At 40.6% G+C, this 15,173-nt stretch overlaps 2 protein-coding genes across 4 annotated transcripts in view; one reads left to right on the top strand and one right to left on the bottom strand.

Annotated features, from left to right (window-relative positions):
- P2RY14 (purinergic receptor P2Y14) overlaps positions 1-2,908 on the top strand; it is a 58,743-nt gene extending 55,835 nt beyond the window's left edge. For all 3 annotated transcript variants that reach the window (XM_044670861.1, XM_044670862.1, XM_044670860.1), the window contains 2 exons: positions 570-625; positions 716-2,908. In XM_044670861.1, coding sequence (XP_044526796.1) covers positions 750-1,766 — 1,017 coding nt within the window. In that variant the 5' untranslated portion in view covers positions 570-625; positions 716-749 and the 3' untranslated portion in view covers positions 1,767-2,908. The remainder of the gene's footprint in view (positions 1-569; positions 626-715) is intronic.
- Positions 1-15,173, bottom strand: part of MED12L (mediator complex subunit 12L) — a 386,104-nt gene that overhangs the window by 253,272 nt on the left and 117,659 nt on the right. The gene's annotated exons all lie outside the window — the stretch shown is intronic.

Below are 15,173 nucleotides of genomic sequence, written 5' to 3'. Positions count from 1 at the left end.
TTATTTCAAGCAGAAACCTGAGTTGATGGAGACAATTCAGAAATTGTTGAATATACCAGAGGTATTCAATAACTGTTCATTCTAATGCGGTACTGCTACTCTCCCCCACCTCTACCTTTCATGCTACTGTTGTTTTAGGGAAACTTTCCTCTCCCTTTTATATCCAAGATACTCAGTTTCTTCCAACCCTCTAACATCCTCATTCTGAATAAGAGTCATTGATATTTAGAAGCAAAGGAACATCTAGGCCAGTGGTTCCCAAACTTTTTTGGCCTACTGCCCCCTTTCCAGAAAAAATATTACTTAGCCCCCTGGAAATTAATTTTTTTTAAATTTTAATAGTAATTAATAGGAAAGATAAATGCACCTGTGGCCACCACCGCCCCCTGGATCACTGTAGCACCCACCAGGGGGCAGTGGCGCCCACTTTGGGAATCACTGATCTAGGCCAACCATAAATCTTACAAATGAAACTGAATGACTTGCCCTAAGAGTTTGTTGAGTTACCCCAAATCTCATGGCTTTAATGGCATCCAATTTTCTATTTTTCCCATCTTCTGTCTTTATAGGAAAGCACTCCTGGATCCGTCCAGAACAGGTAGCCTAACTTTCAAAGATCTTTGAGGTTTGTTCTAACTACTTCCACTAAATTTCTTTTCTACTAATGCAAGACTTTACATGTCATTAAGCTTAATTGAATTTTCTCTGCTTTTAGGACTTCAACGGAAAAAAAAAAGAAAAGAAAAAAGATGAACAACGTAACTGGTAACAATACCGTATGTTCTGTGAATTCCATAGTCACACAATACATCATTCCTCTACTCTATTGTGTCGTCTTCGTGGGTGGGATTCTGCTCAATGGAATATCCGCGTGGACCTTTTTTTACGTTTCTAACAGCAAGAGTTTCATCATCTATCTCAAGAATATTGTGGTGGCTGACCTGCTCATGAGTCTGACTTTCCCATTCAAAATTCTAAGCGATTCCAAATTAGGACCCTGGCAGCTAAGCATCTTTGTATGCAAGGGGTCCGCAGTGGTCTTCTATATCAACATGTATGTGGGAATCGCATTTTTTGGATTGATAGGATTTGACAGGTATTATAAGATCGTAAAGCCCCTTTTTGCTTCTTTCGTTCACACGGTGAGCTACAGCAAGATCCTCTCTGTCCTCATCTGGACTCTGATGTTATTTCTGGCTGTCCCCAACATCATTCTGACCGACAAAAACGCTAAGGAGAAAGTCAAGTGCATCGACCTCAAAAACGAAATGGGGCTCAAGTGGCACACTGCCTCCAACTACATCTGCGTGGGCATCTTCTGGGTTGTGTTCTTTCTCCTGATCATTTGTTACACGGCCATCACAAGGAAAATCTACAGCTCTTACCTTAAGTCCAGAAGGAACTCCATTTCGGTCAAGAAGAAGTCCAGTCGCAACATATTCAGCATCATGTTTGTGTTCTGTGTGTGTTTTGTCCCATACCACATTACCCGCATCCCCTACACCAGAAGCCAGCTCGAAGACGACTACAACTGCCAATCCAAAGAAATCTTGCTCTACGCCAAAGAATTCACTTTGTTCCTCTCTGCGGCCAATGTGTGCCTGGACCCCATTATTTATTTCTTCCTCTGTCAACCATTTAGAGAAACACTGCGGAGTAAGTTCCACTTTGGGGTAAAGGGCCCAAATAGCCCAGAATCTTCCAAAACCAAGAGGAGCAATGAAATGATGGACAATGCCATTCTGGACAGCACAGATACGCTCTGATTCCCCCAGCTGGGGCTTTTCAGAGTGTTGCCCACCTAGACAACAATTATGCGAAGATGAGTAAATAAGAGCTGTGCTATGCCACAAAACAGTCTCTAATCATATTTATAATAACCAAGGAAATTCCACATACAGAATTTTTCTGCATTACCGTAGCCAAGATTTCGCTCACAGTGCTGAAATGTTCAATAAAAAATCATGCATGTCAGAGATTTAAGAATATTTCAGCAACCTAGAGGGATTATTCAGCCAGCCAGCCAATGTTTATTTAATGCCAACAGCTGGGTGAAGCACGGGGGATAAAAAGCCAAAAACACTTCTTATCTTCAAAGAGATTATAATCAACTAACAGGAAAGGGGCGCACAGAGGAGGAATTATAAAATGCACACATTTGTTATGGTCAGTTAATGTATTTAAAAAAAAAAAAAAAGAACGGAGGGGTGGTAGAAGGGGGAAGGCTGAACTTGAGATGGCTTTTTATTCAAGAATCTACTCAGATCAAGAGATCCTGGTGAACAGAGCCATTCAAAAGACACGATGAATATTTGGAAAGAAAAATGTATCAAAGTCCAAATGTTAGTGAAAAGAGAATAAACCCAAGAGAAAGAAGTTGGCTACGGTGCAGAGTACCCTGGGAATTTTACGTGGAGGACTTTACAAGTGAGAACAAGCTAGCTGACCCAAGTTCACAAGAAATTCGTTTAGGCTCTTTGGTTTACAGAAGTATGGACACACCAAGCTTGGTCTCCATTTGGGGGCAGAGCCAGACTGCCTTTCACAAACAGAGGCTCCTGGCAGCAAGTGGGCAGGTTTCACGTGTTAGGTCTTTCTATTATCCCTGGCTTCTCTTGAAGTAATAATCTAACAAGCACGTTTAGTCCAATTGCTGCCCTAATTTGGCCCATAATATAGCAGACCTAAGGCAGAGTTGAGCTAGATTGAGGCTATGCCATGTATTATAAAAGAATGCAAGCTCTTTGAGGGCATATTGGGTTCAATTACCTAGCACAATGCCAAGTCCACAGGAGATGTTTAATAGATACTTGCTCTTTGCTTACTTAATTGTAAATGTTGTCTGCTGGGTACATTCATTCATTTTACAGAGCTTAGCACCATGCCTAGGAGCAGTTAGGTGGTACAGTGGATGGAGCACTAGGGTCAAGGTTCAGGAAGATTCATCTTTATGAGTTCAAATCCAGCCTCAAACATTTACTAGCTGTGTGACCCTAGGTAAGTCATTTAACCTCGTCTGTCTCATTTTCCACATCTGTAAAATAAACTGGACAAGGAAATGGCAAACTACTCTGGTATCACTGCCCCAAAAATCCCAAATTGGATCATGAAGAGTGAATGAAAACTGATAGGTAAATAATATTAAATTTAAAAAAATTCTTATCTTCTGTCTTAGGATCAATATTAATGATTAGTTCCAAAGCAGAAGAACAAAAAGGTCTCGGCAATTGGGGTTAATTGACTTGCCCAGGGTCACATAACTAGGAAGCATTCTGAGGCCACCTTTGAACCCAGGCCTACCCATCTCCATCCACTGAGCCACCCAATTGCCCTAACATTGATCATTGAATAACAAATATTTACTCAATGTCTACCTAGTACAAGGCATTGTCTACTTAAACAAAATTTCTTTAACCTTTGAAGGCAGGCTCCATATTTTTGTCACTCTAAGATGTGTCAATTATGGAATAAGAGATCAAGGCAATAGCATTTAATATATATTCACAAGGCCCTGGAAGCCAGGTAACATCTTCCAATTGTGGGATGACCCAGATCTTCTTCTTTTTTTTTAAACCCTTACCTTCTGTCTTGGAGTCAATACTGTGTATTGGCTCCAAGGCAGAAGAGTTGTAAGGGTAGGCAATGGGGGTCAAGTGACTTGCCCAGAGTCACAGAGCTGGGAAGTGTCTGAGGCCAGATTTGAACCCAGGACCTCCCGTCTCTATGGCTGGCTCTCAATCCACTGAGCTACCCAGCTGCCCCCTGACCCAGATCTTCTGATTTCTATTCAGAGGCAGAAACAGTTCAAGGTAGAGAGGAGCCCAAGGCTGGGTAAGACTTATCAGAATAGCTTCACAAGCTTTTCAGGTCCTTGTTCTATCTGGACATACAAGAAGGCACTTGAATGAGAGGAGAGAGGCCAAACTTAGTAGTAGCAGTCTAAGAAACCCAAAGAAAATAAGGATTGTAATGCATTTGGAATACCTTAAAACTGTGGAGAAGAGCCCGTTAGGGTGACCATGAGCAGGTGTATGGTCAGAGCCCACAGAGAAGGGCGTCTCCACATTCTCTACTAACCCTGAAAGTCTCGAGCCCTCATCACCTCAATTACTAATAATGGGGCAAGGTGAGGAAAGAGCAGGGAAAACTTCACACGAGCTCAGCTTTGTAGGAAGCTGGGGATTCTAAGAGGTGTGAGGTATACAGACATGGGAGAAACGTGTCTAATTTTCAGGAAGGAAGAAAGGGAGGGAGGGAGGGAAGAAGGGAAGGAGGGAGGAAGAAAGGAAGGAAGGAAGGAAAGAAGGAAGGAAGGAAGGAAGGAAGGAAGGAAGGAAAGAAGGAAGGAAGGAAGGAAGGAAGGAAGGAAGGAAGGAAGGAAGGAAAATAAAGGGAAAAATCTTAACAAAACATCAAAAATTTTCCAAAATCTCAATGCTAACTTGGAAAGATCTAAATTGGGTTACTGAAAGTTATGCTCATTCAAGTGATCCCTTGTTCCCAGTTATATATCGGTATTGGAGAAGTTCTTCTGGGGAAGGTATGCCCCCAATCTACAGCTTTTGTATTGCCTGCCATCCAGCACATAAGTCTACCTATCAAATATCACATAATCGCTACCTTGGGGAGGAGTGGAGATGCAATGATCCACCCCCTTTTGCTGATTTGTCTTTATCTTGTTCTCATTATGAAAGTTACCCATAAAAGCTAGCTCCATCTTGAATTTCTTGCTGATCTCTAGTGGTCAGCACATCAATATGTTACCTTGATGTAATTTTAATAAACTCTTTTTAATTCTCTTTCTCCGGAGTTTTGCCTCATTAATCACGGCAAAAGTCAAACCAAGAATATCCCTTTGAACAGGGTAAAACTTCTGGTAGTCTCAAAAATTGGGAAGTAACAGAGACAGAAGGGAAGTAACCGCTCTAGAGTCAGAGGACCAGGTCCAAATCTTACTCTATTTCAAACTGTATGGCCTTAGGCAAGTCTGTTGGTCTCCATGGAACACAGAAGTCTCATCTTTAAAACGTAAGGGCTTGGACTAAATAATCTCTGAGGTGTCTTCTAGTTCTGAATCTACAATCCCCTGAATCATGGGTTTGGGAGTAAATGTGGACTTACACATTGGAGGCAATGTTCTGTTGATCAGTGGAACAGTAAGTGTCCTGCCTCAGAGCTCAACAAGTGTCTGCATAATGACATACTAAGAAGCCTACAGAACATTTGAGAGGTCTCACATACGATTGGCTTTCTTCCTAGGGCATGCTGCCAGGTCACTTTTCTGGTAAGCAGTATAGAAAGATGTAAGTAATATGTTGTAACCCAGGGATGGAATTAAAGGAAAGATGGTAAGTCAGGAAAAAAATCTGAAATTATATGTAATGTTTCCCAGCTACGGCTCTTTCCCCCTACCCTGTTGGTTATAAGGACTGACTTTTTAAGACGACAGAAGAGGAATACAGAAGGAAATGAAGGGGGTGGAAAACCAAAAGATATCAATTTTTAAAAAACTTTTTAAAAGGATAGGAAACAAATCTGGCCTCAGACATTTCCTAGCTGTGTGATGCAGGGCAAGGCATGTAATCCTGTTTGCCTAGCCCTTGCCCTTCTGTCTTTAGAGTTGTTAAAAGGTTAGAAAAAGAAAAACAACTGCTTGAACACATGGGCTGATGGGGCTATTATTGGGGATGTAGACACTAAACGATAACTCTAGTCCAACTATCAATAATATGGAATTAGGTCTTGATCAATGATACGTGTAAAACCCAGTGGAATTATGTGATGGCTAAGGGAGGAATTAGGGGGGCTTGGGGGAGACGGGAAGAACATGAAATATGTAACTATGAAAAAATATTCAAAATAAAAATTAAAAAATAAAGAATGAGAATATAAATTTTAAAAAAAGGTTGGAAAACGATGGGGGAAAAAACAGCAAGACTTAGGTTGATTCCCACTGCATTCTGAGTTGATCAGATTACATAGAGAATGTTGCATTCAGTGGGGACACAAGAATCTGAATTGATTAGGTAGAGCTTGTGGACCAAGCTTAAGGACACTTCCCACTCTGAGACACTGGGGGCTCTATAACTACATGGGGAGAAAAATGTATCTGAAAGCTACAGATGTTACTATTAGTTCCTAGCAAAATAAAGGAAGACCTTCGACCAGATTTACCAAGAAGGAACTGGTTAGGAGCAAAGAAGAAAGGAAATCCTGAATTTCAATAGTAGTGCAACAAATGGTATTTTGGAGGAAATAGGTTAAATACAAGAGAAGAATGTGGTTTGGGAATTGAAGACATGGAGAGTCACAAGACTTGAGAGGATGTCCCATTACTTCTGAAGAAGGCGTTCACCATCTTTGCCCTTCCCCTAAAATTACCAAACATTTCAATACACGAATGCCCGTACAAAAGTGACAAGAACTTGTCAAGGAAACAACGCTAGAGTGATACTTGCCAAGTATTTGCTTGTCTATCTAGTGGGTTACTAATACACTAAGAAGAAAGGATTTATTCCTTTCAACTTTATTTTTTTACATCCATAAAATATCCAAGGAGTTAAAATCAGGAACAAAAACACTGGTCCTCCAAGCAATGTCCTTTTCTCTCACCTGCCCCCCAAGAACCACCCTACACACACTATTTCAGTTGATTCTCACAACAATTCCGGTAAGATAGGCATTATTACCCTCATTTTACAGATGAGAAAACTGAGGCTGAGGGTCATTAAATGGCTTGCCCAGGGTAAGTCACTTCCTACAATTAATGAGTATGTAAGATAGAATTTGAACTCTGGGAGTCCTGATCCACGTCCAGAGCTCTTATCCAAAGTACTGACTATTTTGGCTGACTGTATGAAAACCCAGTGACTTTCCCAAGTCATACAGCTGGTAAAAAGGAGAATCTAAGGCAGCTCAATATCGTGGAAAACACTGAATTTTAGAATCTGTCCTGGGCTCCAACCGTGGCTACTGGTATTTGCCAGGACAATGGAAGTGGGTAATAATGCTTAATCTCTCCACATTCCAGGTTCTTCCTCTGAAAAATGAGGATATTAATATTTGGGTGTATTTGGTCCCAGGGCTATTGTAAGCAGAACTCAAAGACTACTATGGAAGCAAAAGGGGATCATACCCATGGTACTGCTGCTGTCTCCAAGGGACTAGAGCTGCCAACAAACATTTAATCTACTTTATAGCTCTTATACAGCATAACTCATTAACCTTGTGTTTCATTCATTAGCCAACACTAAAATGCAATTACTTATGGGGAAACCATCCCAAATGGACACTGGACAATTATCACCACTTCCATTAGTATGAAATGTTTAACAAATGTTACTAAATCCTGGTCAAACAACTTATAATGTAAGTCTCTCTCTCTCTCTCTCTCTCTCTCTCTCTCTCTCTCTCTCTCACACACACACACACACACACACACACACACACACACACACACACCCCTTTTTCTAAGCCTCTGGATTCTCTACTTGCTAAGATAAAATATATGTATATATATATATATATTTTTTCTGTTGGTAAAAATTAGTCTGGTCCTCAGATTTTTATAACTTAAACATTTTTATACTTAAAAAAAACTAAGCAGTATCCCCCCCCCGAATTTCCTGTCCCTCAATTATGAATTTATCCTCCTCCTACTGTTTCCATTATTCCTCATCCAAGCTATTGCCAATATCTGTCGCTTTCATATCTCTCAGATATATCCCCTTGTCTCCTTTAACACTGCCACCACCCTAACTGGGCCCTGTGATGATGCTCAGCAAGATTTAATTTACTGGGGTGGTTAGGTAGTATAGAGGATAGAGCACCAGGCCTAGAACTGGAAGGAACTGGGTTCAAATCTAACCTCAGACATTTTCTAGCTGTGTAACCCTTGGCAAGTCACTTAAACTTGATTACCTAACTTTTGCCATTCTTCTGACTTAAACTGATACTAAGGAGGGCAAGCTAGGTGACTGTGGATTGAGTGCCATGCCTAGAAATAGAAGGTCCTGGGTTCAGATGTAGTCTCAAGACACTTCCTATCTATGTGATCCTGGACAAGTCACTTAACCTCCATTGCCTTGCTCTTAATACTCTTCTGTCTTAGAACCAATACACTGCATTGGTTCCAAGTTGAAAAGTATGGTTTAAAAAAAAAATGATACTAAGATAGCAGGGAAGGGTTTAAAAAAACTTAATTTGTCAAAATTTCTTCCCTCTTCAGGCCCCTCAATTTGACCCCTCAATTTTCAGGAGATAAATGCAATGAATGTTTTTCTGAGGAGAGGTTTCCTTCATTTGTTCCTCAACACTGTCTTATATCTGTTACCATCGTCTCTTCTTTCCTTCCTGTTTCAGGAAAAAAAAAAAAAAGAAGTGTTCTTCTCTCTCCACCCCCTTGCTGTGGGGTTTTAAAAAAACATTTGATTTCTTCTTTTTTTGTTTTTCTAAATTTGACCAACACCAACACAAACATTTCCATAGACGGATCAGTAAAAGAGGCTCGTGTATGTATATAAGTGACTCGGTGGAATGTTCAGCTTGGTTTTTTAGTTCATGGGTTTAATATTTTTAACTAGGTTCTTAGTCCTTGTGTCTGAAATCTCCTCCAAAACTGGGTTCCATCATTCATTCAAAAACTGTCCGGCCCCAAAGGGACAGCCTCAATCTATGAAGCCCTACTGGCCCTGGGTGGGTCAGTCCTCCTCTCTCTAACCAACAGATACAAGTCTCTCCAGCTGGTAACAATAACCACAACCTTCTGTCTGCTCTGCCTCCAGAGTGTCCTCAGGCTTCCGTCTCACCTTTCCCTCTCATTTCATACCTTCTCCTGGAGCTGCTACAATGAGGCATTACTCCCTGTGGGGCTCCAGCCCAGTCAATAGTCTTTTTTCCTACCCTACGTTCTCCCCACCTCTCTTGCCCTTAATCCTAGTTCTCTGCACACTCCCCATATTCCTCATCTGCTCCTTAGCCTACATCTCTCTGCAAACGACTCTGTTGTCTTTGACTCGTCTTCCTTCCTCTGCCAATTAGGGTTTTCCCCACCCACCTAGAATACGTTTCACCTCTCCCTCCCCCAAGATTTTGTTCTCAGAATCACAGTCCCTGAACTTACTAGTGACTCACTGAGTCAGGAGAGGAATGAGGTAGATTTGAACCATGAAGACACTGAATTTCTCTTTTTTTCTTTAAACCCTACTTTCTGTCTTCGGAATAACTTTAAGGCAGAAGGGCAAGGACTAGCCAACTCGGGTTAAGTGATTTGCCCAGGGTTACACAGTTGGGAAGGGTATGAGGCCAGATTTGAACCCAGGAACTCCCAACTCCTCCAGGCTGGTGTACCACTGTGCCACCTAGATGCCCCAATAAATTAAATCATGCTGAGCAGTGTTGAAGGGCCAAGATGAGGTGATGGCAGTGTCAGAGGAGGCAGCCTCTCAACAAGGAGCAAAAGAGGGAATGCACACTGCTACCCGAAAACATTCTGGGGAGGAGAGCTGTGTCTGGCAATCAGCTCACTGACACACCTTGTGTCTTGAAGAATCAAGTGACAATTCTACCACAGACACTTACTAGCTGTGTGACCCTGCCCAAGACATTTAATCTCCACCTGCCTCAGTTTCCTCAACTGTAAAATGAGGATTAAATAGCAGCACCTACTTCACATGGCTGTTTTATGGTCAATTTTTTTTTTTTTGCAAAACTTAAAGTATTATATAAATGTTGGTTAATATTCTTGACTCACATCTTCAGCCAATCAAGTACTGACCTTCCCAGCTTGGGAATCCTTCTGAACTTGACCTGGGATTTCACTTCACTCCTTTGCTCTTGTCTAAGCAGACTGTTAGCTGTCTGGATAAAAATTTATGCTCTGGAGCACTTCATTCTTTTACCCTTGCAACTCCTATCAAAAGGACGGCACACCCTTGAGGATCCTTGTCCTTGTTGATGGTAGCCTCATGCCATTTGTGGCCAGTTCCAGCCATTGCTTCATTCTTAGTAATCTTCTAATCAGCAGCCTTGTGGCTGCATAGATACCCTATTCCATTCCCCTAGCAGCTTTCCATTTCCTGAACCATAATCAAATGAGCTCAGATCACTAACAAGAAAGAAAAGAAAGGAAGGGAGGGAGAGAGGGAAAGAGAGGAAGGAAGGAAGGAAGGAAGGAAGGAAGGAAGGGAGGGAGGGAAGGAAAGGCATGAGAAGGAAGAGAGAAAAGAAAAAAGAAAGTGCATAGGAACCCATTCAATGGGTCAAAACATTTTTAAACTACTGTATCCATGAAAATGGTTAATCATTTATGTCTGTTCTCCTTGGAATCCCCTTTATTTTCCAAAGGAACATCCTGCACCCTTAAGAGTCTTAGGTTGGCTGAGCACATCACCAAACAAAAACAAACTCTTCTACACTATCAAAAGAATTAATCTTCTCATTAACTGAAACACATTCTATTGACTGGAAATCACAAAATTAGGCCTGATTTACCAGTTTTCCTGATATTACAAAAAAGGGTGAGTATACAGAAGGGAACTCTCAGCTATTTATAACAGGAGTCCAACATTTACACAAAAATCAGCCTTTTAAGAGTTTTGTTAATGATTCAGAATTTTCCACTTTGCTGTTGATGAAGCATTCAAGGCTACTGACACTATTCCTACCACCTAAGAGAAGAAAAGGGCCACCCAGTCAGGCCCTACAAACATCACTGTGGCTTAAAAATTCCGCCAAGAAAGAAGCTATTGAAATTCTTTGAATTTTCCTTCTTAAATAAATTGTTTTGCCCAAAAGGTTTATTTGGAACAGTGGAGAGAAAAGGGAATTTCTCTAATAATCCTTTCCTAGACAGTCAAATGCTCAAATAGTGATGCTTATTCTGCAACTTCATTTTAAAAATAAAGTTAAGTGGAAAGACCACAACCACAAAAGAGAAAAGTGGCATTATGTGACTAAATATTTTTTAAAATCTCATTTGAAAGGGAGAAAAAGAAAAAAACTTTTTTAGGGATTTCCCCCTGTGAAGTGTAACTTTTGTCCTAATATAACACATAATTGGACAGAAATGAGTTTTATGTTAATTCTAAGAGTTAATAAATTTGTGCAAGTTAGCAATAAGTAGTGCCTTATCTGTGGCAGGTGGTCGAAAATGTTTGTGAAGTGAATTAATCTATATATTTAGAAACAGAAAAAACAAAATGGTAGGCAAAAGCAGATAAAGGAATAGACCTACTAACAATATGACGCCTGTTCTTCTAAGAATCCAAAAGTCCTTTATCTGTCTTTAAAGTTATGGTATTATCCTAATTTTGTTAATAGGAAAATTGTGCAAGAGAATTTAAAGTAAATGGGCAAAGACATATATATATATATTCCCCCCTCCCCCCAGGAATTGTCCTTGAAAATATGCCCCTCCCCCCAATAGGAGTCATGCTCAAAGTTTATTTTGGTTCCATAAGGTGATGGTTATTTATACTGTAATCACATCAATCTCTCCTATAACTGAATCACATCCCCCAAATTAAATCAAGAGGAGGGCCGTGACAGGGAGGGAACCTAAAGCTACCACAACAGAGAACAAAGGATATAGCTGGCAGGTAAACTTGCAAAGGCACTTCAGTGAGAAGTAGGCTAATTTTCTACCTGACTCTAAAATAGGATGGCAATAACAGTTCAGAACCCTGCTAGGAGAGAAACAACATGATCCTTAGATTCACAGGAGTTAGAAATGGAAGTCATCTCCACCTCCTTCATATCTTGCAGGGGAGGAAATTAAGATCCAAAAAAAGGAAATAATTTTCATAGAGTTACTTAAGGCATAAATAATAGCTAGAATCATGGAACCATAGCTTCCAAGCTAGAAGAGACCTTAGATATCATCTAGTCAAACCTTGTTTGAGAGATGATAACACTGACATCAAGAAATGTTAAATAGTTTTCCTCATGTCATAGAGTGTATACATATAGCTGGATGTTGAAAGGGCCTTTCTTAATCTCCCCCTAGTAGTTAGTATCTCCCCTGATCCCAAATGAAATTATTTTTTCCCCTTGGGGGTGGGGAAGGGGGAGATCATATTTGCTTGTTTATTTTTCTATGCATTTATTATCTGTCCATACCATTTAAATAAGCAATACAAAATAAAAATAAAATACGCATAGTCCAGCAAAACGAATTCCCATATTAGCCATATCCAAAAAAAGTCAGGTTTCTTTCTAGATTTTAAGTTAATTACTTCCCTGGATGGAGGTGAGTGGTACATTTCCTCTTCAGCCCCCTGAATTTATTGATCAAAGGGCTCAAGGCTTCCAATGTTGTATTTCTCTATAATTTTGTCATTATATAAATGGTTCTCCTACTTCTTTGCCCACAGAGGTCTGCTCTTGGAATTATTGGGGGGGGTGTCCCCCACATTACATGATGATAGGTTCAAGGTCCTAACTCTGCCAGGGTCTTGCTATATAATCCCAAGGGAAGACCCTACCTCTCAGTACCCTGGATTTGGCAGCCTAGAGTATAACAGAGAGGATACTACCTTATCTTGTTCACACAGGATTTGTTTTCTTCTTAGTTATAAACATTTGGTAAGTTTTCATCCTGCTCAACTTGGAGATCCTTAATAATTGGTGTGGTGACATCTATTTAAAATGTTCTTAAAATCCAGGCAATTAATTAATTATCCAGGCAATTACAGATAACAGTTTAGTCTTGACTAACACTCCAGTTTCATGTATGTTTCTCTCTCTCTCTCTCTCTCTCTCTCTCTCTCTCTCTCTCTCTCTCTNTCTCTCTCTCTCTCTCTCTCTCTCTCTCTCTCTCTCTCTCTCTCTCTCTCTCTCTCTCTCTGTGTGTGTCTCTCTCTCTCTCTCTCTCTCTCAGCTATGTGACACAGTGGATAGAGTACTGGGACTGAAGTCAGGAAAACTCATCCTTCTGAGGTTTAAATCCAGCCTCAGACTTCTACTAGCATTGTGACTCTGGGCAAGTCACTTAACTCTGTTTGCCCAAGTTCTTCATCCATAAAATGAGCTAGAAAAGAAAATTGCAAAAGAAAATTATAAAAATCTTTGCCAAGAAAATCCCAAATAGGGTCACAAAGACTTGAATGTGACTGAAAAACAATTAAGTTTTAACAAGGGAATGAATTGAATGATAATTTATTAGTTGCTCTTTGAGGACTTGATACTGGAACATCTGGAAAGATATACTGTTTGGCTTTCTAATGTGACCTTGGCTAAATATCCCCTGGCAACCTGTTCCACATTGGAAAGCTCCTGACAGCATTTTCTCTTCCCTGGCCTAAATAGAGCTTGATCATCCAAACCTTTTCCTGAAGCAAGGTCATGATGGAACACAAAAAAGGTTTTTGCCGAATGGGTCACCATGGTGACCAGACAAGTCACTCCAGAATGTGGGTTTTTTTTTTCCTTTTCTTTTCTTTTCTAATTTTATTTAAGTGATTAAGAGAATTTTTCCATGGTTAAATGATTCATTTTCTTTCCCTCCCTTCCTCTCCCCCTCCCATAGCCCATGCGCAATTCCACTGGATTTTACATGTGTCATTGATCAAGATGTAGTTTCATATTATTGATATTTGCACTAGGGTGATCGTTTAGAATCTACATCCCCAATTGTATCCTGATTAAATTATGTGATCAAACAGTTGTTTTTCTGCTCCCACAGTTCTTTCTCTGGATGTGGATAGCAGAACATGAGTCTTTCAGCAATAATTGCTAATTAACTATAAATGTGCAGGTGTCAGCTTGGATATTGAATTGAAGGCATTCAGATTTTTAAGGTGTAGTCAATCATACACCAACTATAAAGACTTCCATGTTAGCAGAAGCTGTCAAGTCATCAGTTTTGTCTGATAAGGCCCACTCCTATGACCAGGTGAAACAAACATACAGAGTTATTGCAGGCACAGTGGGGATATTTCTAAACGCAGAATGAGTGCTTAATCAGTGCTTTTTCCTTCCTTCTTTATTTCCTTCCTTCTTTCTTTCCATCCTTCTTTCTTTCCATCCTTCTTTTATCCTTTCTTTCCTCCCTTTTTTCCTTCCTTCCTCCCTCCCTGCCTCCTTCCCTTATCCCTCTTCTCTCTCTCTCTCTATTCCATCTTTTTGATGATCACATAAGCCCGATTTGTCAATTCTGCAAATGACTCCCAGTCAGAGCTATGTGTACATCCCTAATCCCTCCTTGGTTCTGGTCCCATATCATCAACTGCCTACTAAACAAATCCACTTGGATGTCACTTAGGCATCTCAAATTTGGCATATCCAAAACAGTGTTCTTTCTTTTCCCCAAAACTCTCTCTCTAAATTCCCTATTTTTAACCCTTCACCATCTTTCTCAGAATCAATATCAAGTATTGGTTCCAAGGCAGATGAGTGGTAGGGACTAGGCAATAGGGGTTAAGTGACTTACCTAGGGTCACATAGCTAGGAAGTGTCTGAGGCCAGATTTGAACCTAGGATCCCCTATCTCAGGTCTGGTTCTCTATCTGTTGTGCCACCTAGCCATCCTGAACTTCCCTATTTTTATTGTAATCCTTTTGTCACTCACACTTAAAACACGAGTATTATCCTAGATACCTCAATATCCTTCAGCCCCTGGCCATATCCAAACAGTTGTGTGTAATGTCTTCACTGTAGCATCTCTCTTGCCATCTCCTCTTTGCTCACAAAGCCATCTCCCTAGAGAGACCCTTCTCACCTCCTGCCTAGATTATCCTGTTTTCTGATTGATCTCCTGGTCTCAAGTCTCTCCTTTCTCCTTCCTCTACAGCAGGGGTCGGCAACGTATGGCTCTTTCTGCAGGATCCATAAAGTCAATTTTTTTTCAGGCGCTGTTACAGGAGTGCACACTGTGAGCACTGTACGGCTCTCACAACATTACATTTTTAAAAATGTGGTGTTTATGGCTCTCATGGCCAAAAAGGTTGCCGACCCCTGCTCTACAGGGTTGCCAAAGTAATAATCCTAAAACTCAGGTCCGACTATGTCATTCCCACACTCAAGAAGCTTCAGTCACTACCTATTGCCTCTAGTATAAACCCCAATCTCCTCTGCTGGGCATTTAAAGCCTTCACTATTTGGCTCTCTCATTACGCATTAGTTCCCTAAGGTTCAGCTTCCTTGACAGTCTCCTTCCTCACCTTTGACATGTTATC

The sequence above is a fragment of the Gracilinanus agilis genome, chromosome 3 (assembly GCF_016433145.1).
Source record: "Gracilinanus agilis isolate LMUSP501 chromosome 3, AgileGrace, whole genome shotgun sequence".
NCBI classification, from domain to species: Eukaryota; Metazoa; Chordata; class Mammalia; order Didelphimorphia; family Didelphidae; genus Gracilinanus; species Gracilinanus agilis.
The sequence above is the reverse complement of the archived record's forward strand: the minus strand, read 5'-3'. Positions and strand labels throughout refer to the sequence as shown.